Raw genomic sequence first — 23,749 nt, 5'->3', positions numbered from 1 at the left:
GCAGGGAAAGTGGGGTTGAAAATGGTGAAACAGAGTAGACTTAAACAACGCCAAGAAGACACCCGGGGGGTGGGGGGGTCATATTAGCCCACAGCCAGAGGGGTGCGCTCCCTATGTGATAGTGTGGGAGCGGGAAACACTTTGGAAATGACTGCATTATTGAAACCTGAATTCTACTGATACTACTATGTACTGTAATATAAGATCATGATGTACCAGATGGAGATCTATCAGCTCTACTCAACCGTAATGTACTGCATTGAATGCTACAAGATATAACTGTAATGCCTGGTCAAGATGTAAGATTATCAACTCCATAAAAAATGTTATTAAAAAAAAAAGCATTGTTTTATGCAATACTGTCTCCCACCTCAATCCAGTTGCTTGATAAGGGGTTGCCATTCTATATATTGTATATGGACTAATCCCTGCCACTTTTTCTGTATTCATGCTCAGAGGGGTTTGGCATGCGGCAGCTGAACCATGAGGTCGTAAAATCCCACTGTCACCCCTTATTAACTCCACAGTGCTTCAAATACCAGATGATGGGGGAATCAGAGATGCCTCGTGGCGGTGTACCCAACACTTTAGTAAGATAGTGTTTCAGTTGGTGGCATCCCCATTTCTCATTTAGGGGAATGGACAACTAGTCGTGCTGAGTGTCGAAGAGCTTCAGTTCTCCTTGTCTTTGCACACCTGGTCTACAGTAAGGAGGGTTGTCCTTTCCCAGTCTGCCCTACTGGATTGGTCTACCCCAATACATATGCTGGTGTTGTTACAGAGGGGTGCTCAGGTGTGCAATCTAGCATTGTTGAATTGGAGCTTGTGTACATATACACACTTCCGAACCTTGCTTGTACTATAGGGTTTTATGGCACTGAGGAGGGAGTTTTGTCTATATATAGCGTACGTGTAAACCTATCTAGCTGTGGGTGAGGGTACATTCGATGAGGACCCATAGTGGAGGGTCGCTCAATTTCAGCTACATATGTACCAATTAGGAGAGAGCACCCTAGATAGAAATGTACTGTTAATAACCCTACATATTACATCACTCATAACATCGTCTATGACATCATTGATATTATCACTGCAATATTTGAGGTTAAAATATTGAGGAGAAAATTGTGCATTGTGCGGCGCGAGTTATAGTTACCTTAGGGCACAAGTGATAGTTACTTGAGATAACTTTAACTGTAACTGTTGAATTTCTGTGGTTTTGTGTGTGTAAAATCGGAACCTAACTATAACATCCCTGTAACTTTTGTTTTTTTGTGTGAATTTCTAAGGTGTTTTTAATTTCATTTCCTTACTATATCCTCCCTGTACACCTTGTTTTCTTCAGTGAATATATAAAAATATCTATATATATAAACCTACTGGCGGTCGCCAGTAGGTAGTTATATTCTGATGGATACATCTGCCTGTGGATTCCTCACCTTTCGAATTCTCCCCTGCGCCAGCATTCCACAGAAACTTTTTTCTAGCTCTCCCACATCGACTAGGAAGTCCTAATGGCACAGCTCCGCTCGCGACTCGATATGACGTCCCTGGAGCCACAAGTAGACCTCGTCGGTGTGCTGACGTCAGTTCCCTTTTTTCCGCGCCGTCGACGCATAACGGTTTTCTAGGACTCTCCATTTTCTTTACAGTTACATTGTAATCTGCTGTTTCTCTTGGTGTTGCAGTGCTATAGCAACATCAAATAAGTCGGGTTTCAAGCCCTGCAGAGAGTGTGGGGGTCATATGTCGATCACTAACCCTCATGAAGACTGTTTGTGGTGTCTTTCTTTGGACCACGACGTCTGAGGCAGCTCCAGTTGTCGGACGATGAATCCGAAGACTTTGAAGGGAGCGTGAGGCAAAGCTCTTTATGGCGAAGGCGAGGAAGGAGAAGAGGGGCCAAAAGAGATCGAAGTCGTCGACTTCGCATACTTCGAAGTTGAGGAAGCATAAGAAGATGAGAAGGCACGGTTCCCAGCGTCGTTCATCGAAGGATAGAGCTTCGAGGTTGCCTTCACGACGTCGTTCTAAGGACTTCATCTCGCTGTCGCCTTCTCCTTCTCCTCAAGCGATTCCGGCACACTCTCCGTCGCTGAGGGGTTCTCCGGCGCAGTCACCGACGCTGAGGGGTTCTCCGGCGCCAAGGTTATCTCCAGCGCCGAGAGATACTCAGGAGTCTAGGTCGTCTTCGCCTGTGCCTATGACCTCACCTGTTTTGGATCCGACGGCCCCGACGCCAACTCGGCCTTGAGTGGATTCTGACTCGGCCTCTTGTGGATTCTGACTCTGCCTCTTATCCACTTTTTCCTGGTCCTGGGTCGGATCCTTCGCATTTTCTGAATGCGATGTATGGCATGTTTGCCAGAGCAGCCTACACCACCAGTGCGTCGGGCCCCGTGGGTCTGCTTGCATTCAATTTGGGTGTTCCACAACAATATGCCCAGGCACCCTTCGTACCTTTTAATGCCGATGGCGCCGTCTTGGCAGTTTCTGGCTCTGAGGTTCTCAACGCCGTTTTCTCAGTCTGCGGCACCATCTGGTGGACCTTCTTCCTCTCGGCTTCATTCGGTGCCAATGCCTTCATCGGAGGCTTGCCCGTCGACGCTGGCACCGGTGTCTCCGGCGCTGCGCTTGGCGCCGCCGGTCCCGAAGTTGCAGTCTAGATGAGAGGCTCAGAGGCTATTAGAAGAGGAAGAGTTTTAGCGGGAGGAAGCTGAAGAGGGTGAAATTGATGAATCTATGGATGAGTTTGAAGGCCTTCAAGAGACTAGTGGTCTGGACACCTCCGCAGAGTGGGAGCTTTCTTCTCCAAAGCCCTCTATTTCTCATATTGTGGCACCTTATCACGCTTTGATCAGAAAGGCTGCTGAACTTTTAGACCTTCAATTGCCCACGGCTGAGTTCAGGCCTAATATTCTTACAGAGGTTTTGCATTCTCCATCTTCTGTGATTGAACCGCTTTTGCCTTTGAATGAGGCTTTGACTGAGCCTTTTCTTGAGTTGTGACGGAAGCCTCTTTCTGCTCCTGCCGTTTCAAGGTCGGTGGCAAGGAGATGCAGGCCTGCTCCTGGTGATCCTGCTTTTCTTTCTGCACATCCTACTCCGGAAAGTTTAGTTGGGCAGGCTTCCTGTTCTAAACAGTCAACAGGATCCTTTCCTCAGGCTCCTGCAGACTAAGACTCTAAAAAATTGGAACAGTCTGCCAAGAAGGTCTTCTCTTCTTCCAGTATGGCATTGAAATCCACCAATGCTATGTGCTTGTTGGGGAGATATATTCATGCCCTAATGGATTCGGCAAAGCAGTTGGCTCCCAAATTGCCGGATGGTGATCGTGGCTCTTTTTTGGAGGTGCTGTCGGATATGCAGGCTGCAGCTCGTCAGGTCATCCAGTCTGGTCTGGATATTGCTGATTCGGTGGCCAGGGTGATGGGCTCCTCTATTGCCACCAGGAGGCATGCTTGGCTCAGATCTTAAGGATTTTCTCCAGATGTGCAAGCTACTCTCCACGAACTACCGTTCGATGGATCCAAGCTGTTTGGAGAGAAAGCCGATTCTGCGCTGCAGAGGTTAAACACAGCAGAGCCACTGCAAAATCTTTGGGTCTTGAGTCTCAAGCCAGGGGTTTTGGATATAAAAGATGCCGTGGTTTTGGTAAGGCAGCTTCCTTTCGTGACCAGCAGCAGCCTCGACAACAACAGCAAAAGAATCCTCTGTACAGATCTTACAGAGGAAAGGGCGGAGGTCGTCTGCGAGGTGCATCCCATCAACTCTCCTCCTCCTCTTCTTCCTCTGCTGCCCGCACTACTGGTACCACAGGAAAGCAGCTCTAAATCCCCCATCTTGGAGCATGCTGGTCCTGTATGGGGTCAGGTGTCCCATTTTCTTCAAGATTGGAAATCTATCACTTCAGACCTTTGAGTTTTGAATCTTGTGGAAAATGGGTACACCCCTCCCTTCCGGGAGTTTCCTCCTCCTTACCCTCCTCGCTAGGGCTGGTGTTCAGAGGATCATTTGTTGCTTCTGCAACAGTGTCAGGGTCTGGGACGACAGAACCCTGACAGTGCGAAGGAGGACGACAGAATACCTTTTAGCCCCATACCGTTGCTTTCCTTTCAGCCCTCGAGCCCTTCTTCTTCTCCCTCTGTTTGGTATCCCAGAGAGGACCCGCAGAAACCTCCAGACAGGCATGGAGGTCAGGCGAACTGAGTGAGACAGGAACCACCCCCTGGTGGGAGGATCTGGCGGATCCAGGAAGTGAAAGTGATGCCGAAGAAGGAGAGAGCCGTCCGATGTCGGCATGGAGAACAGAAGGCAGCATTCGGGAGACCAGAAACCCCAATGTGATGAGCACCGAGGACCGGACCGGGAGACCTGAGGAGAGGAACCACCCGGAGGAGCCGACAAGGGAGCCAGGAGGACAACGACCCCGCCCCCAGCCGCGCTTCCGGAGGAGCGTGGCTCACCCAGGTGCATGCTCTGTTCCAGGGCCGAGGGTGGTGGGTAGGAGAGAGGTCGGGATTGTCACAAGGGGCTGAGGCTAATACCTGTTACCTCACATGGCCTACCTAGGCCCCGGGTCCTCTCTACTCACTGGTGGCAGTCCTTTCCACACCACCCCGCATGATGGGTGCATGTCTTCCCTCACTCCCTGCCCTACGAATATAGGAAGCGGCTATAGTCCTGATACTTTGTTTTTTTTGTTCTTTTTTTTTTTCCGATAATCCTTGGATCCTACCTCGTGCCAGAGTCCACGGTGGGACCTGTTCGATGCCTAAAGACTGCTGAAAGCAAAACGGCTAATTCCTCTCCCTCTGTCCTGACGAACAAAGAACGGAGGCCTTTTCTTTTGTTAAACAACTATTGCAAGCAGAACAAATTATAAGGGAAAGAATAAAAACCCTATCACTGACCCTGCCTCATTGCATTTGTTTGCCCCGTGACAAACAGGAAGTTCTTGACTTATTGCAGAAAGGCGCGATAGAGGTGGTTCCGGAGCAGGAAAGGGGTCAGGGTTGCTACTCCTGATATTTCCTGATTCCCAATAAGGACGGCAGATTAAGGCCTATCCTGAACCTCAGGGTCTTAAATTTTTACCTCAAACAGGAAAAATTCAAGATGTTGACCCTAGTTCAGGTTCTTCAAGCGCTGCAACAAGAGAACTGAATGGTGTCAATCGACTTGCAGGATGCATATTTTCACATTCCCATACTGAAGTCGCACAGGAAGTATCTTCTTTTTACAGTAGGGTCTCAGCACTACCAGTTTGCAGTCCTTCCGTTCGCCCGTACTTCTGCGCATCTAGTCTTCACAAAGGTGATGGCGGTGGTGGTAGCTCATCTCAGGAAGTCGGGGGTTCCTGTTTTCCCCTATCTAGACGACTGGCTGCTCAAGGCAAAGTCATTGGAGATGGTGCTTCATCATCTGCACGTGACAGCACGGCGGTTCTTCAGCTTGGGCTTCTCGATAAATGTGCCCAGATCTCACCTGGTTTCCAGACACAATCCAAGATGTTTAGTAATATCTTTAATGGAGCTTGTAAATCAGCTTCCACATCTATCCCAGTGCATCCATTGAATGCCCCTTGAGCATTCCTTCAGTCTTAACATTCTTTTGGAACTGATGACATCATAGTGTCATTTACACATTACTACATTCCCCTCACAGCGCAACCTGTTCATAGGGACAGTACTGGACACGGTAATGTGTCAAGCTTTTCCGCCTCCGCAGAGGATTCTCAACATTCAAGAGATGATTCCTTTGTTTCGCGATGGAGCGGTTGTTTCAGTCCATAAGTTCCTATGCCTGCTCGGTCTGTTCGCTTCCTGCATTCTGTTGGTCAACAATGCGCGCTGGCACATGAGGGCACTCCAGTGGTACCTCCGCAGGCAGTGGTATCAGCACAACGGAGATCTCAGGGAGAAGGTCAGGATCTCCAGAGACACTGCAGCGGATCTGACTTGGTGGAGTGTGGAGGGCAATCTGTCACAAGGAAAGCCCTTCCATCTTCCTTCACCGGTGGACACAGTAATCACAGACACCTCCACTCTAGGGTGGGGTGCTCATCTGGGTGATCTGGAGATCAAGGGCCTTTGGTCTCCAGAGGAGAGGTTGTTTCACATCAACCTGCTGGAATTGCGGGTGATAAGTTTAGCTCTCCAGGCCTTTCTTCCCTCCCTTCGCGGCCGGTCGGTCCAGGTCCTGACGGACAACACTACCACGATGTGGTATATAAACAAACAGGGAGGAGTAGGGTCGTATCGTCTCTGAAGAGAGGCTCTGCGACTCTGGTCCCGGGCTCGAAACCATCAGATTTGTGTTAGGGCAAATCATCTGGTAGGAGTGTTAAATGTTTGTGCGTATAGCCTCAGTCAGCGCTTTTCGGCCGATCACGAGTGGCGGCTTCATCCAGAGGTGGTCCATTTCATCTTCACGATGTGGGGATTTCCTCGGTTGCACCTCTTTGCCACTCGCGAGAATGTGCACTGCCCGTCGTTCTGCAGTCTCCAGTTTCTGATGCAGGGAGCATTGGGGGACGCGTTTCAGTTGGAATAGAGTTCGCAGCTCCTTTACGCGTTTGCTCCCATACCCTTGATTCCTCAAGTCCCGAGGAAGATTCGCCAAGACCGGGCCCAAGTCATACTGATTGCCCCGGATTGGCCAAGAAGTGTGTGGTACACAGATCTACTTCACCTCTCATCACACCCTCCGCTCCGTCTCCCTCGCATGGCAGATCTCCTCTCGCAGTCGTAGGGTCAGATTCTACACCCCCATTTCCAGAGCCTGCACCTTCATGACTGGAGATTGAACGGGGCAACCTGAGTTCTTTCTCTCTCCCACCGGATATGGTGGACGTTATTTTATCTTCCAGGAGACACTCCACCAAATGTATTTATTTCTCCAGGTGGTCCAAATTTGTGAAATGGTGTGGAGAGAGGTCCATTGATCCTTTGAAGGCACGTTTGTCTGATGTGCTGAGTTTCTCTCTTTCCTTGGCCCAGCAGGGTTGTGCTGTGGCTACAGTTAAAGGTTATTTGTCGCTTTCCTTTGTTTGCCGGACCAGCCGTCTTTGTTTACAGTTGTTATGAGGTTCATTAAGGGCCTCACTAATAAGTTTCCTCCCATTCCCCTCATTATGCCTCAGTGGGATTTAAATTGTGAACTCACTTTCCTTATGGGTTCTCCGTTTGAGCCTCTTCATAGTTGTCTGTTGAGGCTTCTCTCTTTCAAAACAGTCTTTCTGATCGCTATTACCTCGGCCAGGAGGGTAAGTGAGCTTCAGGCTCTTAGTGCCAAACCTCTGTTTTTAACCATTCATGCGGAAAAGATGGTTCTGAGGACCAGGGCTGCTTTCCTTTCCATCTTGGGCAATCCATTACCTTACCTACCTCCTATCCTCCCCCTCACCCTTCCAAGGAGGAGGAGAGACTTCATCGTCTGGATCCTAAGAGAGCTCTCAGTTTCTATCTGGATAGAACCAAGGATCTGGAACTGGATGATCAGCTCTTCGTGGGCTATGTTCGACGTATGAAGGGCAAGGCTGCTCACAAGCGGACACTCTCCAGGTGGATCATCTTGTGCATCAAGATCTGCTATGCCTTGGCCAAGAAGAAGCCTTCTGAAGGTATTAGAACTCATTCCACCAAAGCTACGTCTTCTTCTTCTGCTTTGGCTAGGTGTTCCTGTTGTTGACACTTGTAAGGCAGCAACTTGGGCCTCCCTCCACACCTTTGTGAAGCATTACTGCTTGGATTCGGAGGTTAGGAGGGATGGCCATTTTGAACGCTCGGTGCTTCAGGATTTTTTGGTATGAGTTGGTGGACACCCTCCTCCAGGAGGGGGACGGCTGTGGAATTCAATTCAAAAGGTGAGGAATCCACAGGCAGATGTAGCCATCAGAAGAACAAGTTACTTACCTTCGGTAATGCTTTTTTCTGGTGGATACAGTATCTGCCTGTGGATTCCTCACTGACCCACCCACCTCCCCGTTGTCCACCTTCGTATACCAAAGGAGTTATTGGTTATTTGACATGGTTGTTTCCCTATGTCTTTTGATTGCTTTGCTATTGGTTTATAGAAAATGCTTTGTCTCTTTAGCTTTTCCTATATACTGTGTGTATTTATGTATATGCTGTATACTGTGTATTCTCCAATTGTGTTGTCATTCCACCTGTTCGCCTTGGAGGCACGGAAAAAATGGGTGGAACTGACGTCAGCACGCCGACGAGGTCTACTTGTGGCTCCGGTGACGTCATACGGAGTCGCGAGCAGAGCCGTGCCATTATGACGTCCTCGTCGACTTGAGAGAGCTAGAAAAAAAGTTTCCATGGAATGCTGGCGCAGGGGAGAATTCAAAAAGTGAGGATTCCACAGGCAGATACTGTATCCACCAGAAAAAGCGTTCCCGAAGCTAAGTAACTTATTTGTTAGGACCAAAGTTTCCATAGGAAAAGCTTTTATTGTTTTGCTAATAACTTTGGCCTTGCTAGACGAATCTTGATGAAATGTAAAAAAAAAATTGGGTTCAGCTGCTGGGTTGAAAGCTTCAGGGTGATCTGTCAAGCAGGGCTGAGAAAAAAGGGGAGTCCCAAACGTGTTTCCCCCATGTTATGTTTATGGGGATTTTACATTTTTTGAACATGACTACAGCCTGAACCGCTCAGCGGTATCAAACCAATTTGGCAGAAAGCTAGATGTTGGTCCAGAAAACGTGCTGATTGTGATTTGGTGTAACTTTGTTCAGTGCTTTCAAAGATATTTAAGTTTAAAAGATATAGATATCTGGGAGCCCAAAATCCTACTGAAACCCCACTAAGATTTGATTGGGACTCAGAACCAAGTCTGACAAAAAACGTTTAAAAAAAAGAGAAAAGCAGGCAGGGTAGAAACACCCTGACCTCTAGGCCTTGTGGGGTGGGGGAGGGGGGGCACACGGGAACCCTGAAGGGCCAAAAAAAGCATCTTTCAAAACACCACCTTCCCAGGGATTTATAAAAAAATGTGGGGGAGGCCTGACCACCAACTCCCCCGGGGCTTATAATTTTGTAATGGGGTCCTCTAGGTCCCCCCCAGCCCCGGGGACCGCCACCTCACTGAGGCTTTACTTGAAAATAATGTGGTGGGCCGCGCAGAGCCCCCCGCTGCCCTGGGGGCTGCTACCTCCCCAGGGCTTTAATTCTAATTGATGCAGGGCAGCCATACAGACACCCCGCAGTCACGAAGATAACCACATCCCCGGGGATTTATTGAAAAGTAATGTGGGGGACGTGTGGCCCCCCCTACAGCCCTGAGACCACTCCTCCTGTTACCTCCAATAAGTCCCACACAGTGCAATTACTTAGAGGTCTTCGTAGGCCACGCCCCTTTCTCCACCACTCTGCAAACACGCTTCCTGAGGTACTGATGGTTGGGGAATTAAGTCCCCTTGGCTCCTGAGGGTCCTTGGGGACCAACAAGCGCTCCTGTTACCTCGAGTAATGCCCACAAAGCAGGATTGCTGAGAGGTCTTCTGAGGCCACGCCCCCTTTCACCACCACTCTGCAAGCGCATCTCCTGGCATACTACTGGTTGGGTATGGAGTTCTCTTGGATGCTGAGGGACCTTGGGCACCAAGAACCCCTCCTGGTACTTTCTGTAACTCCTACACAGCGGGATTCCTGAGATCTGGCCAGAGGCTCCCTTTCTCCACCACTCTGCAAACACCATTACTACTTAAAAAAACATAGAAATTCACTGAAAAAACAAACCAAAGGTTAATGGGATGAAATATTTTGGCTCAGGTTTCTCTTGTACAAAACTAGTGAAATTCAGCAGTTATAGATAACTGAGCTAACTATAAGTATTGAAGTGCATCAAGGAACTTTGTGTGTCATAAATTGACAATTTGAGTTCTGAAAGGTGGAGGATAGCAAACAGTCATTACTGGCTAACTGAATATTTAACATTAGCCTACAAACCCTCGTACAGGAGCATTAGCATGGCAAATTCATTCTCCTAGGATACTTTCTTTGCTGAGGGGAACACATCTAGCTAGCCCATCTAGAGATCCCTCCGTGCTTTTGTTCTGTGGCTTATCCCTTGGAACTGTGTACCTCTCTCTTCTTTAGAAGACTGAGGGCACTCTCCAAATGTATTTGTTTCATGCTCATACTTGAATGAGATTCTGTGACATGGATTATCTTAGCCAATGATTTCACTGCTCCAATGTCTTGTCAGACCTCCTTTATTTTTTAAGAATAAAAGTGTGGGATTCCCCTACTGCTCAAAACAGTTTATGTACACTTGCCCAATCCTGAATGGGATCATGGCTTCCCCCTTGCTGGGATTTCCATGTTAAAGGGCAGGTTCTTTGAAGCACATGGTGTTGAACTCCACAGTGGCGTTACTAGGGGGGGGGGGGGGCGGGGTGCGGACCGCACCGGGTGACACCCTCACATGGGGTGACACCAACGTGCTAAATAATGGGACCCCCGCCCGCGAACCAGCCTGCATGGGGGAGCCCCGCGCCCGGAGCCCAGGCGGTGACAGCACACCACGGCTGTGCAGTACAGAGAGTGCAGCAGTGCGGGGGGCCCCTCAGCACAGTTCCATAGCCCGAGAGCTCCAGAGTGACCTCCACTGAGTGCACAGCACTTTAGTTGCCTGCTGGCTCTTCTCGTCCGACAGGCTTGAGGGGGCTGGCTCAGCTCCCAGCTAGCTACAATGTTCTACGTGATACGGCGCATTATTTGACGTCATAAGCATGCCCCATGATTTAATTTGCCCAATCATCAAAGGCGCCGTGGGCGGGCGCGGCTGCGCGGCATAGTTTCAGGTTTTGTTCAGCCAGGACACTGGGCCTGCGCTGCAGCACTCAGCTCGCGGGCGTTATGAATCGGCCGTGGTGGTGCATCAGCATGACTGACTCGGCTCAGGTGCCGCCTGCAGCGAGTCCAGTGCAGCCAGTTCTGCCAATACTATGCACGTCGGTCGGAGAGGAGTGTCCGATCTGGACTGCGGACTGTGCAGTCGTCGCAACTGGCCTTACTGTCAATGGGGCTCTGCGCTAACAAAGTAAGTGAAGTGTCACGCGCTGTTTCTTCTTTTCTTCCCATTGTAATTTACTTTTAGGAGTCGCGATTCATTCAGCCTGCGTACAGTTACATACAACAGCTCTGTATGTAGTCTGCACACAGTTTAATTCAGCCGCCCAAGTAACATCAGTGCAGCACTGCAGCAGAACATAAAGAGTACACTCGAGTCGACTTCTGCTTGTTATATCATACAATATGCTGCGTTATCAGTGAAGGGTCGGCTCGAGTCAGTCTGATTGGAATTTACAATGTAAAGGTCACACATGCATGCCCTCAATGTCTAATTATCGTGCACATCGAGCGGAACATGCCTGTGTGAGTTAGTGTACTTAAGGTTATTTAACAGGTCGGACCGGCAGGCAGTTTTGGCCCGGCGGCGGCAGTGGCACCTTTTTTGTCTGACCGGATGCGCAGTGTTGTCCCACTGAATGTTGAGACATTTAATTGTGCTAACTTGGCCCAAAGGTATTGGAGGGCTCCTGCCGAGTGCTCGGGGTCTTGTGTTTGCAGGGGCAGTCAAACCCTCACTCCACAGCACCACCATGCTCACAGGTATGCAGAGAGAGATTGTGGCCCCTGTCTATGTCCGCTCACATGCAGGGGGATCAGGGTTGCCATCCCCTCCGCTAACCCACTCGGCCTTTAGCAACGCCGTTCAGCTGCAATTTTATTACCGCAGCCCTGGCCTGAGAACACCAATCCGAGCAGGCTGGGGTCACCAAGCCATTGCCTCCACACTCCTGGGGCCAAAGGGGGCACCCCAGGGTGTCGGTTAGGGGTGCCACACTCTCTGCTTCCCTGTGCCCGCACTTCGTCTTTAATGACTAACTCACTCTCTATTTTAGCAACGCGGCTGCGTGACTGCCGGGTCAGGCCTTGGAGTGTCAATATGGGATGGCTGGGCCTCTCTGTTGCTACTTCCGTCCTGGAGAGTAGGGGAGGCAACCTCTAACTATGAATACTAACCCCCTCGGCTTACTTTTAAGGAAGGATACTGCTGAATGGGATCCGCCGGCTGAGAGCTTTGATTTCTGCTCCTGATTCCATCTGTTTGTTTCAGAAGAACTGAAGTATTAATGATAAGTGAGGCAAAGGCGTTCATTAACTCTTGGCAGCTATGGGCAGACTGGCCTGTACCCTCATCTGGGAGAATGGTTTCAGATTGCTACATGTGACATTTTCATAATTTCAATGTAATTATGGGTCAGCCACCACAGTGGTTTGCACCAGTTTTAAGATCTTAGAGTTCCTCGGTCTAATTCATTTCTGACATTTTTATGTTTCACTTTCTTCATTGCTTGACTTTTTTGCTCGCAAGAAAGTGCTACTCATACTCATCGAAATCTCACTCATAGTTGCATTGAAATTTTGAAAATGGGACACATAGCAATCTGAAACATTGTCAGCTATGAGTAAGTCTGGAAGGGGGCCCCTCCATGCACTTTGCAGGGGGGCCCCCTCAGGTTTCGTTACGCCAGTGGAGTGCAGGTTACTAACAGTACAAGTGTAGAGTTTGCTGGGGAGACACGAGGGAAGAACCCGGCGGAGGCAGGGCAGAGGCGAGGGCACGAGAGGGAATAAAATAAGGGAAAGGGGAGGAGATCTAAAAATGTGCAGAGGAGAGTGGGCAGGGAGGTAGAAACGGTTATTTAGCGGAAAGAGAAGATTGTTCTTTGTGTGACCAGTGCTTTAAATGGGCCGGTACTCACAGGTACTGAGTACCCGACACTTCTTAGATTTATCACTCGGAGTACCGGCACTTCTCTACTGCCGAAAAGAGTACCGGTATTCATGAAACGCTGGCGGCCTTTTTTTTTATTATTAAGGCACTATAGACCTGCGCCGAGCCCAGCTGAACAATTCAGCGTGGGCTCATTTGCATACCATATCGGTGTTCGCAGACATCAAGGCAGCCCAGTGATAGCGTAATTAAGAAAGCCCTGGGAGGTAACCAGGTTCAAATGGCTGTAAAGCGTACCGATTCTTTTGTTAAGTGCCTGCTTATGTTTGCTTGCCTGTGATTGTTGAGAAAAATGAGAGAAAGGGGGGGGGGAAACAATAGAGACACTCTTGGAAGTTATATTAGCGGAAATGTGTGGAATGTTTGTCGGTGCATGTCTGCTTGTTTCTTTCTGTGTCACTCGAGAACAGCAAAAATGTATGTTGCACATTTTACAAAGCAACGAAAAGTTGAAATATCGCCGCCTTTGGGTTTCGTGTTTTTTGTTATAAGTAAACAAACCTGCTTTGTTCATTGAAAGACATTTCCCATGTGTTTTGGTATGTACTGCAAGGAGTATCGAAGTCAATAAGTATCGGCATGTCTTGCCCTAAGCCCCGCCCCCAAGCCCCGCCCACTCGCCACATTTAAATGAGTGCCTGCACTATTTTGCCCCCATTTAAAGCACTGTGTGTGACGCTTTGTTTTTCACAATCCCTACAACTTCAGTGCTGAAACATCGATGGCAGCACCAACACTGAAAATAATTCCAGCACCATTGGGTTTTGGTTCTGTTCCTGAAATCGACAGTTCACTACTTGCACGAGTGACGTGTGTCGCATTCGCACGAGGCCGGAGCGCCCAAAGGTAGAAACAAAAGCGAGCTAGGCGCTCGAGGCAGTTCCCAGACCACAGTACCCAGTGGGCGTGGCCGTTACTGGAGGCTACACTTCCGCTGGTAACCCGCCACGGATCGGTCTGTCACCACTTCAGAGCTCTGGTGCTAATGTACCCGCCATAATTCCTATATTTCAATATTAAATTGTTTCCCTTTGTCAGAGATTTTAACGGAAATACATATTTAAAAAAGATTACAAATAATTTCTGGCTGAATGGCTCAGTGAGTTGAATGTACGGCAGTAAGATGCGGTGTTTTGTAGGTTATGGGTTAGAATCCCAAGGGCCAATTATAGTGTTCCATGCTTCTGAGATCTGCAATTAAGTACATTACATAGTGCAATTCCAATGATTATAAAATGCAGCTATGCGTTATTAAAACAATGTACTGTTTAGATTTAGTAGAACTACGAAAAAATTGCATAAATATTTGAGAGATCCGTCTGCTTTTGACTTGTCCCAGGGCCATGACTCAGCCACGAGTGCTTCTAAACCTGCCAACCTTGGAGCCCGAAGCTGGACCAATCACGGTCTCCCTGTGTCATCTTCGATGTTAAGGCTCGGTCATTCAAAACCCCTCGCTGGTGTTTCCATGCTCTCATTTTTTTTGTATCGAATTAGCGACATATGGAAACGGACCCTTCTACTGTGATACACAGACCTCTCGCACGGCAGGTGGACAGCCAAATCTGTGATGCACAGACCTCTCGCACGGCAGGTGGACAGCCAGTGGTGTGATACACAGACCCCTCGCATGGCAGGTGGACAGCCAGTGGTGTGATACACAGACCCCTCGCACGGCAGGTGGACAGCCAGCGCTGTGATACACAGACCTCTCGCACGGCAGGTGGACAGCCAGCGCTGTGATACACAGACCTCTTTCACGGCAGGTGGACAGCTAGTGGTATGCAACAAGCAGCTGACATTGTTAATTAGAAGGGGTGTGATTGTTAGCTTGCAGAAGTGCAGTCAAGGTGTGATGTGGGTGTGACGATGTAGCACACATGTTTGTGGGTACCTTTTTGTGTGCATGTGTATATTTGTTTATATGAGTGTGCGTGTGTGTATGTATGTGTACATGTCTGGGCATGTGTGTGTATATGTCTGTCTGTGCGTGCCCCGTGTGCATGTGTGAATATGTGCATGTGCTCATTAAGCCTTTCTTCAATCACAGACCCTTAATTATTACCGTCGCGAGGATCTGGTCGTTCACCAGCCTCAGTCATTCAGAGGGGAGGTTTCTGCGCGAAGGAGGTGCCCCGTGAGAGGCCCCTCATCTCACTTGCAGTTTAGAGCCTGGCACCTTGCTTGGCATTGCTGACTAGGGCTGTGAGGAAAGCACAGTGTTGTAATGTGCTGCAGCAAGCTCGGGCATACAACCTCCTGCACCCCAGGACAGTGCATGCCCCGGGGCTGCCTTTGCATCACTCCCGGTGACGTCTGCAAAGTCCAAAACTCCACTTGACCCCACATGTCAAGGGGGTGACTGATTATTACATTACAATTGCCCATAGGTAAGGTGTGCCCACGTAAGCTAGCCATAGTTAAAGTAGGAGTCAGTTTAACAATGAAAACACATTTGGCTGCTGTGAGTCTTTCCCTCATTCTCTCATTTCAGGAGCCGGCTAACCTCCAGATTATTGCAAATGTTACTATTAGTGTGATAACTGTTTATCTAGTGAGTTTCACTGAAAGCTGAGTAATGAACTCCCTACACCTGTGCCTGGGCCAAGCACTGAGGTCCCATCCTAGCACGAGACAGCGTTGAAGGCCGCGCAGCTGACATCCGCCTTCTGTCATCTGCTATTCCTCCTCAGACTCGGCTGATCAATGCTACTGACTCGATCAGTGACAGCGGCGTCGTCACTAGGGTTGGTGTCACCCAGTGTAGTGGCGTCACTAGGTGGATGCGGACCACACGGGTGACACCATGAGTTACCGCACTGGGTGACACCAACCCTAGTGACGCCGCTGGAACTGCACCATCATAGATACACCAATGATGTGATGCAGCAATCTGCACCCAAAGTAGTGCCATCTCAATGGGTCAGTTTGTGGTAGCAGAACACACAATGCATACATTTGGATTTAAAATGGCAGTGGTGCTTCCATTAGGGGGTAATCTTCATCAGTCCTCCCATGACTTAAATCATCCCGTTAGCTGAAGCCTTGTGGATCTGGATTCGGTTAGGGGGATCTGGTGCACTAATTTTCTACTCTTTGGTTCACACTTCTCCTGTTGCATTTACCATACTACCTGCAAAAGTTGACCAGAGACGGGATTCTGAAACCTGCTTAATTACCTTTCCAAAACAAGATTAAAGCTCAATTTTAACGCCACTTAGAGGATTTAAAGTTCCAAAGTTTTAGTTTTTATTTGGACTTTCCCATCACCTAGATCCTATTGTGATGAAACAACTGACCCATCATGCCTCAGGCCTACCTGTACCCTAAGACTAGCTCTAAACTGTTAAATTATAACTGAACAGATTAGTTATACGTTCATTCATGAGAAAGGCACCACACCTGTGTGGCTTGGAAGGCTGAAACTTTTTAATATGGCCTGAGAATATTAATCATTATGGATGAATGGCACCAGTGTTTAATGTTCATAAAGATGACTAACCTGCTGTGTCATTATTCTTATAATACAAATGTAACATGAGGCTAAACAATAAGACCCACCCCTCCCAGGTTAGCAACTCTCTTGCCAGGCTTTGTTATTTTCCCTTTATACAGTTAGGGTAGGCTTAACTGATTAATCCTTCATGGTGTTCTTATCACACTTGTTTTCAGACATACTTAGGGCCCTCTATCCAAATGTAAAGACAGCTGCTTGTTGTATCTTTCCAAACACAAGGAATGGACAGGGGATCATTTTGTATCTCAAGTAAAAACTTGCAATTACAAAATTAAAAGAAAAAAAATTACTGCTGATGTTTCATACAAATGCCATGTTTTCGTATAACTCTCTTCCCCAGGTGGCAGAGTAATCAGAAAAGCAAAAAGCCAATGGTGCTGATGGGACCAGTTGTAACTTGAGACCCTCACTTTGCTTCTAATTGTGCTGGAATACACACTTGGGGGTATATTTATACGTGACATCCAGTGTGCGTTAAAAACAAATCTGGATTCCCTGTCAGGTAGCAGGTGATGTTTCAAATGATGAACAATGTGAGAAAACACAAAATCCCACAGAAATATTCTTACTAACAGGCAGGTAAAAAACGTCTTGACTAAACTTCATTCACCAACAGACTAGAAAGAGTGAGAAGAATTTCTTCTGTTGACTGAATTCATTAAAGGTTGTTCTGCTTTAGATTTTTATAGACCACATAACCTTAACAACCATGATGCTTCTCACCCCAGTCCTGACTTGTGCCCTAAGCGCCCAGAATTTCACCTAGATTTTAATTTGGTTTGAATCAAGAATGTCTCCAATTTAGAAATGCAGCAAGGTGGGGAAGCTGTAAGAAAAACATTGTTAAAGAGGTTCCTGTAACCAAGCTTCTTTAGTTCCTTTTCTGGACTGAACAGTTTATTCAGAGGAGTTGATGAGATTGAGGCTCTACTAAAAGCAATTTCCCTTCTATGTGTTCTCTTTCTTAGCAACATACTCCTCCTGCCTTGGTTGAGTAGAAGAGATATTTTATGAAATCTTACTCTAGTGAGAAATTGTTTTCTGTGCTTACATGTGGAAAAGTTACGAGATAATCACTGATATTAGTTTGCATATACTAACATAAACCATACTTTATACACCATCAAAGAGTTTTGTTTTTATTTGACTGAGTTTACGTTCAAGTTACTGAATTGTTGACTAAACCAGTGAGCATTTATTTTGATTCATAGAATCTTGAAACACTGTGAAAATGCATTGGAGTAACAGCATTCCCAAGTTAGACAAATGTTTTTTTCTTTTTCTCTGGAAGGTTGTGGGATTTAGAGTGTGGGGCATGTTTACGAGTTCTTGAGGGTCATGAAGAATTGGTACGATGTATTCGTTTTGATAACAAGAGGATAGTGAGTGGGGCCTATGATGGGTAAGTTATAATTATTCTGCATTGCATTTTTTTAAAATAATGTATGAATTGTCCAGATTTATATCATGTGAATTTAATTTACTTTTGTTCTGTCTTTCTCATTATGCAATATTTGTCTATTACTGCTTTTTAAAAAAAACTAATGTCCTTATACAATCACCGTTCTGCAGTTTTCTCCCCACCTGAACTGATGCTGAACTGCATTTTTATTTCTTTAGTGATCAGTCTTCAATTCCAGCACAAGCTAAATAATGCAATACTATTAAGAAATGGCATCACAGCAAAGTGACAAGTATTATCACTCCCTTTCCGGAGAATATCTCACTAGTTCTAGCAGATGTTCATCTCCATCGGTCCTCATCCCTTGCAGCAGTCAGTCTCAGTTTCTTCGACCCAAGAACAGTCAGGGCCGCAAAGATCATAAGCCGATGTAGAGTGCCCATTGCAAAGCACCATTCTTTGTAGTTTTTCAAATGCCTATTATAGACAAAGCATGGTCAAATACTGAATTCTCCCAAAGCAAGATTTGAGTATCACCAACTGAGTGAGATTGTATAAATGTTTGCAGTCCAAGTCAGTTGTCTCTAATATGGACATTCTTCTCCACGCTTCCTGAATTTTATCTTACTCACCATTTTGGTAATTATTTTAAAAATTGGAATTTTATCCATGGACACTTACATATATTATAATTCTGAGTACAGAATATTATAATTCATATGCCTCCATTTCATACGATGGTATATGAAAAAACAGTCACAGTGGAACAATTTAACTTAATTAAAACACAAGTATGTGAATATAAACTTAAATTGAGTTATGACAACACCTTATTGAGGTACACAAATGACTTCATTTAATCGTATTGAGCATAGAAAAAGGTCAACATGTCAACCTATTAAATAGACAAATGCATGTCAAAATCATCATTTTCAATTACTAAGGGTGTAAGTGAAGTGAAAAGTGCAACATAAATCGGGATAAGTGCAGACGAAGTGAAGGGGAAGGTCGTGTGTTTAAGAACATCCAAAATGAATTTGAAGACCTAACCTGCCACTTGAATGGCAATAACACAAATGCAATAACATTAGCAAGAAAAGCAGTTGTAAAATCACTGTCAGTCTCGTGTATTGAACCAAGGGAAAAGTCGTCGACGTTTCGACCCCTAATCGAGCCAGCAATTAGGAAATCTTGGAAGCGGGGTCTTCTTCAGGACCAGCGGGGGATAGGGAAGATGGACTTACACCTAGGGATAATGAGTAGTATTAATACGGTGTGTCTATGGGATCATTAATTATCATTAGGTAGAAATAAGACAATATTTACCAGCAACAGCAAGGAAAACTCATGCTGGACTATTTGTGGAGTGGGCCCGAACGGCTCCTAAAACAAAACAGAAAGACGGAACAAGAGGAGATTGCACATCTGTATGGGGTCTCAATTGGGGCCTACTGGTCAAAGCAAGATGGTGTATTACTCACCATTCAATGTTGAAAAACCGGTGCTATTGATGGCAATATTCTTATCGGTATATGATGAATCACAATGGGCAGTGGTTCTAACGTAACCAAAGCTGGGGGGGTAAAAAAATTTAAATTACAATTCCCACAACCTAGTTTGGAGATGTACCTAAATCAATTAAGGTACAAACATCAAAGGACCCACACAAGTGAAGAGAAAACACAAAAAAATTTGGCGGCAAATGTATCTAAAAATATCTAAAAAGGAGTCACCGTGAGGGGACACCAAGGGTAAGTATGGACAGCGCCGCGGGGTTTGTTGAATATAAATCCGCTATATTAAGAAAAACACCCAGCGTGTTACAGACTTAACAAGGAACAAGCCTCAGCCTCTAAAAGCCCGGACAGTTAATATGAGGCAGGCGAAAGCCCATGAGGTGGCGTTAACATCAAGAACCCAAAGATAGGAGATTTGTCTCGCAGCGTTTTACAAAATCAAAATATAAACCCGCCTAACGGCTCTAAAGCATGGAATCTAGTTAAATATGGCGGTTATTATAACTAAACCCAACCCAGATGTGGCTAACAACGGGAGATTACCAAATGGAGAGGTGAAGAGGGGCAGCATTTAATCTCTTGGTGGAGCAAAAAGAAGGTGAGAAGCGCGGTTTACTCCTCACCTTCTTTTTGCTCCACCAAGAGATTAAATGCTGCCCCTCTTCACCTCTCCATTTGGTAATCTCCCGTTGTTAGCCACATCTGGGTTGGGTTTAGTTATAATAACCGCCATATTTAACTAGATTCCATGCTTTAGAGCCGTTAGGCGGGTTTATATTTTGATTTTGTAAAACGCTGCGAGACAAATCTCCTATCTTTGGGTTCTTGATGTTAACGCCGCCTCATGGGCTTTCGCCTGCCTCATATTAACTGTCCGGGCTTTTAGAGGCTGAGGCTTGTTCCTTGTTAAGTCTGTAACACGCTGGGTGTTTTTCTTAATATAGCGGATTTATATTCAACAAACCCCGCGGCGCTGTCCATACTTACCCTTGGTGACCCCTCACGGTGACTCCTTTTTAGATATTTTTAGATACATTTGCCGCCAAATTTTTTTGTGTTTTCTCTTCACTTGTGTGGGTCCTTTGATGTTTGTACCTTAATTGATTTAGGTACATCTCCAAACTAGGTTGTGGGAATTGTAATTTAAATTTTTTTACCCCCCCAGCTTTGGTTACGTTTGAACCACTGCCCATTGTGATTCATCATATACCGATAAGAATATTGCCATCAATAGCACCGGTTTTTCAACATTGAATGGTGAGTAATACACCATCTTGCTTTGACCAGTAGGCCCCAATTGAGACCCCATACAGATGTGCAATCTCCTCTTGTTCCGTCTTTCTGTTTTGTTTTAGGAGCCGTTCGGGCCCACTCCACAAATAGTCCAGCATGAGTTTTCCTTGCTGTTGCTGGTAAATATTGTCTTATTTCTACCTAATGATAATTAATGATCCCATAGACACACCGTATTAATACTACTCATTATCCCTAGGTGTAAGTCCATCTTCCCTATCCCCCGCTGGTCCTGAAGAAGACCCCGCTTCCAAGATTTCCTAATTGCTGGCTCGATTAGGGGTCGAAACGTCGACGACTTTTCCCTTGGTTCAATACACGAGACTGACAGTGATTTTACAACTGCTTTTCTTGCTAATGTTATTGCATTTGTGTTATTGCCATTCAAGTGGCAGGTTAGGTCTTCAAATTCATTTTGGATGTTCTTAAACACACGACCTTCCCCTTCACTTCGTCTGCACTTATCCCGATTTATGTTGCACTTTTCACTTCACTTACACCCTTAGTAATTGAAAATGATGATTTTGACATGCATTTGTCTATTTAATAGGTTGACATGTTGACCTTTTTCTATGCTCAATACGATTAAATGAAGTCATTTGTGTACCTCAATAAGGTGTTGTCATAACTCAATTTAAGTTTATATTCACATACTTGTGTTTTAATTAAGTTAAATTGTTCCACTGTGACTGTTTTTTCATATACCAATTTATACACCCGAGTCCAGTGGTCTATCGGGTCACCCCATTGAAACATAACATATCCATTTCATACGAGCCTGAAGAATTTTTGGCGTAACCTAAACAGATGTTGAGTCGCCCAATCCTGTTCCTGGTGTAAGAATGCTGCCATACCAAGCTCATTATATGCCTCACAACATGTAGAATAGGATGTCTTTTTATGTATGTTAATAAAGGTCAATTTCACTAGAAATGTTTGCTGTAGTCCTTATGACTTTAAGCTTGAATATCTACATGTTTGTCTTTATCATGGAATGTTTTGTTGAATTTAACCTTTCCAGTCCAATGATACAGAATGCTCAATATGACACTGCAGACCGGGTAGTTTGGGCCAGGATTTCCTCATTTAAAAGTGCTTACTTTGAATGAGCCGAGGATATTTTTAGGCCAAAATATCACACAAATGTTGCCAAGCACAAAGTCCCCAATCGGAGGTCATACTCAATTTCAGTCTGGAAGCCTCATGAGGGGTCGAACACATGATCCTCAAACTTTTATCCAAAGTTTACAGTAAAGGAAATTGATAGAACAGCGTCAACCAAACCTGGGGCACCATATGTAATAATTGGTAGGATTTTCCCACTGAAAACGTTATGAATGAGGTGACTCGATATGAGCCATTGTACTCTCACAGTGCATTCATAATTAATTTTGGCACTTTTCCTTTGGCTTGCCTTTACCTCTCCTATGTGAATTTGTCATCTTGCATCATCCCCTGATATTTATATTTTTTGTATCTTGGCTCTTTTTTCTGTCCACATTTCCAGTCCCGTCTAACTACTGGTTTACTTAAAGGGATTGCCTGTGTGTTGGCACTATCAATAAGTATGGTATTTTCCGAAATTCCAGAGCAAATGCAGACATTGTATATAGCATTTGTTGCAGTCCCACTGCTATAACTGCAAGTTGATCAAGCTTAGGCAGGAAGATAATTGCAACGAAAAGGGCATCAACTGACAATGCTGAAGAGACCTTGGATGATGGACACAACATAAAGAGTAATGTATAATTTGTTACCATTCTTAAATTAACTATCTTGAGGACAAGAATCGGGCAAGTTGTTCTCCATCTGTCACAGTCTGTTACAACAGTGTATACATGCTTGAAACACTGGCTTTAATAATGAGGCATACAAGATTTGCTGTCTCACGGGGGGGATGTGGTGGTGGTCGATGGATTAGAGGAGACGAGTGAGAGTGGATTATTGCCTCTGAAGGTAGATCCTACTTTGGTTCCCTCTATCTGTCCTCCGCTTGGTACTCTGACATGTAATGTATGCTCATGGAATATTGCTGGAATTAAATCCAAAATTGGTAACCCCTTTTGGCAAGATTTTATCTACCAGCAAGATCTCATCTGCCTACAAGAAACATGGACTAGGGATCCAGTCCATATAAATGGGTTTAAAACGTTTCATACTCCAGCAGTGGATACTACACATGGAAGAGCCAAAGGAGGCCTGACAATTTATGTATCAAATAAATTGCATTTAATTAAGATAATGGAGCCAGTTAAGGACTCCTACTTTCAACTTTTGATACTGGTTTTAAATTCAGCTACCCCGATTGCCTTGCTCAATCTATATAATAATATTCCCCTAGGGGAAGCTTCTATTACGCTCAATAAATTGGTTAAAACAGTGTTCCTACAAGAATTTTTTTTTGGGTATAATATGATGACTCTTCTCTTGGGAGACTTTAATTGTACTTTGTGCAATATGACGATTGACAAAAGATGTATTATAGGGCGAGAAGACGGAGTAAGTCGATTGCATTTTAAACACTCTCCCTTGGGAGAACATTTTAATGAATTAATGGGACAACTAGATTTGGGTTTTATAAACGAAATCTGCACAAATCCCTTTTCTCTTCCTCCAACATTTAACGGTCGAGGTTGTTCTTCGACCATTGATTTTGCATTAATTACAATTAGACATGCCGAAAGCATTGTTAATTTTAACGTATCTGATATTGTTCTAAGTGATCACTTTCCACTATGTTTAGCTATTTTAATCCCAAAGAAGTCTGCCCCAAAAAATAGTATAGATAGAGATAAACTGTGGGAAAATGTGGCCATTGGAAGAACCAATGGCTATACGCTCAAATGGGATAAGGTGGATAAAATGAACGTACTCAATACTGTAATTAATAAATGTGCTTCGGAGATTTCAACTTGTCTATCGGAGGACACTATTCCAGAAAAAATACTTGCATCATTTTCGATAATTTGTAACGAAATTAGAACCTCTTTAACGAGAAAATGCAAGAATAACAATGTACCGAGGGGTTCTAGGTGCACCAGAGCATATTCTTATTTAAAGAAAACATTGCATAATCATTCTAGGTGTGCGGAAGACGTACAAAGAGCTAGGAAAGAATATAAATTAGCTGTAAAAGATAGAAAAGATGAGCTAAGGAAAGAATCCTGGGAAGCGTTGCATCAGGCATCGGTTAGCAATGATTGCTCA

General features: G+C 45.5%; 1 protein-coding gene and 1 long non-coding RNA gene across 7 annotated transcripts in view; one reads left to right on the top strand and one right to left on the bottom strand.

Moving 5' to 3' along the window:
* LOC146867632 (uncharacterized) overlaps positions 1-23,749 on the bottom strand; it is a 607,657-nt gene that overhangs the window by 58,135 nt on the left and 525,773 nt on the right. The window lies entirely within an intron of this gene.
* The window catches only part of BTRC (beta-transducin repeat containing E3 ubiquitin protein ligase), a 1,069,444-nt gene that overhangs the window by 907,127 nt on the left and 138,568 nt on the right, over positions 1-23,749 (top strand). For all 5 annotated transcript variants that reach the window (XM_085606470.1, XM_085606471.1, XM_085606468.1 and 2 more), the window contains one exon: positions 17,622-17,732. In XM_085606470.1, the coding sequence (XP_085462596.1) occupies positions 17,622-17,732 (111 nt within the window). The remainder of the gene's footprint in view (positions 1-17,621; positions 17,733-23,749) is intronic.

Source organism: Triturus cristatus, chromosome 1_2, assembly GCF_964204655.1.
Source record: "Triturus cristatus chromosome 1_2, aTriCri1.1, whole genome shotgun sequence".
Lineage (NCBI taxonomy): Eukaryota > Metazoa > Chordata > Amphibia > Caudata > Salamandridae > Triturus > Triturus cristatus.
This window is presented reverse-complemented; position numbering and strand designations above follow the sequence as displayed.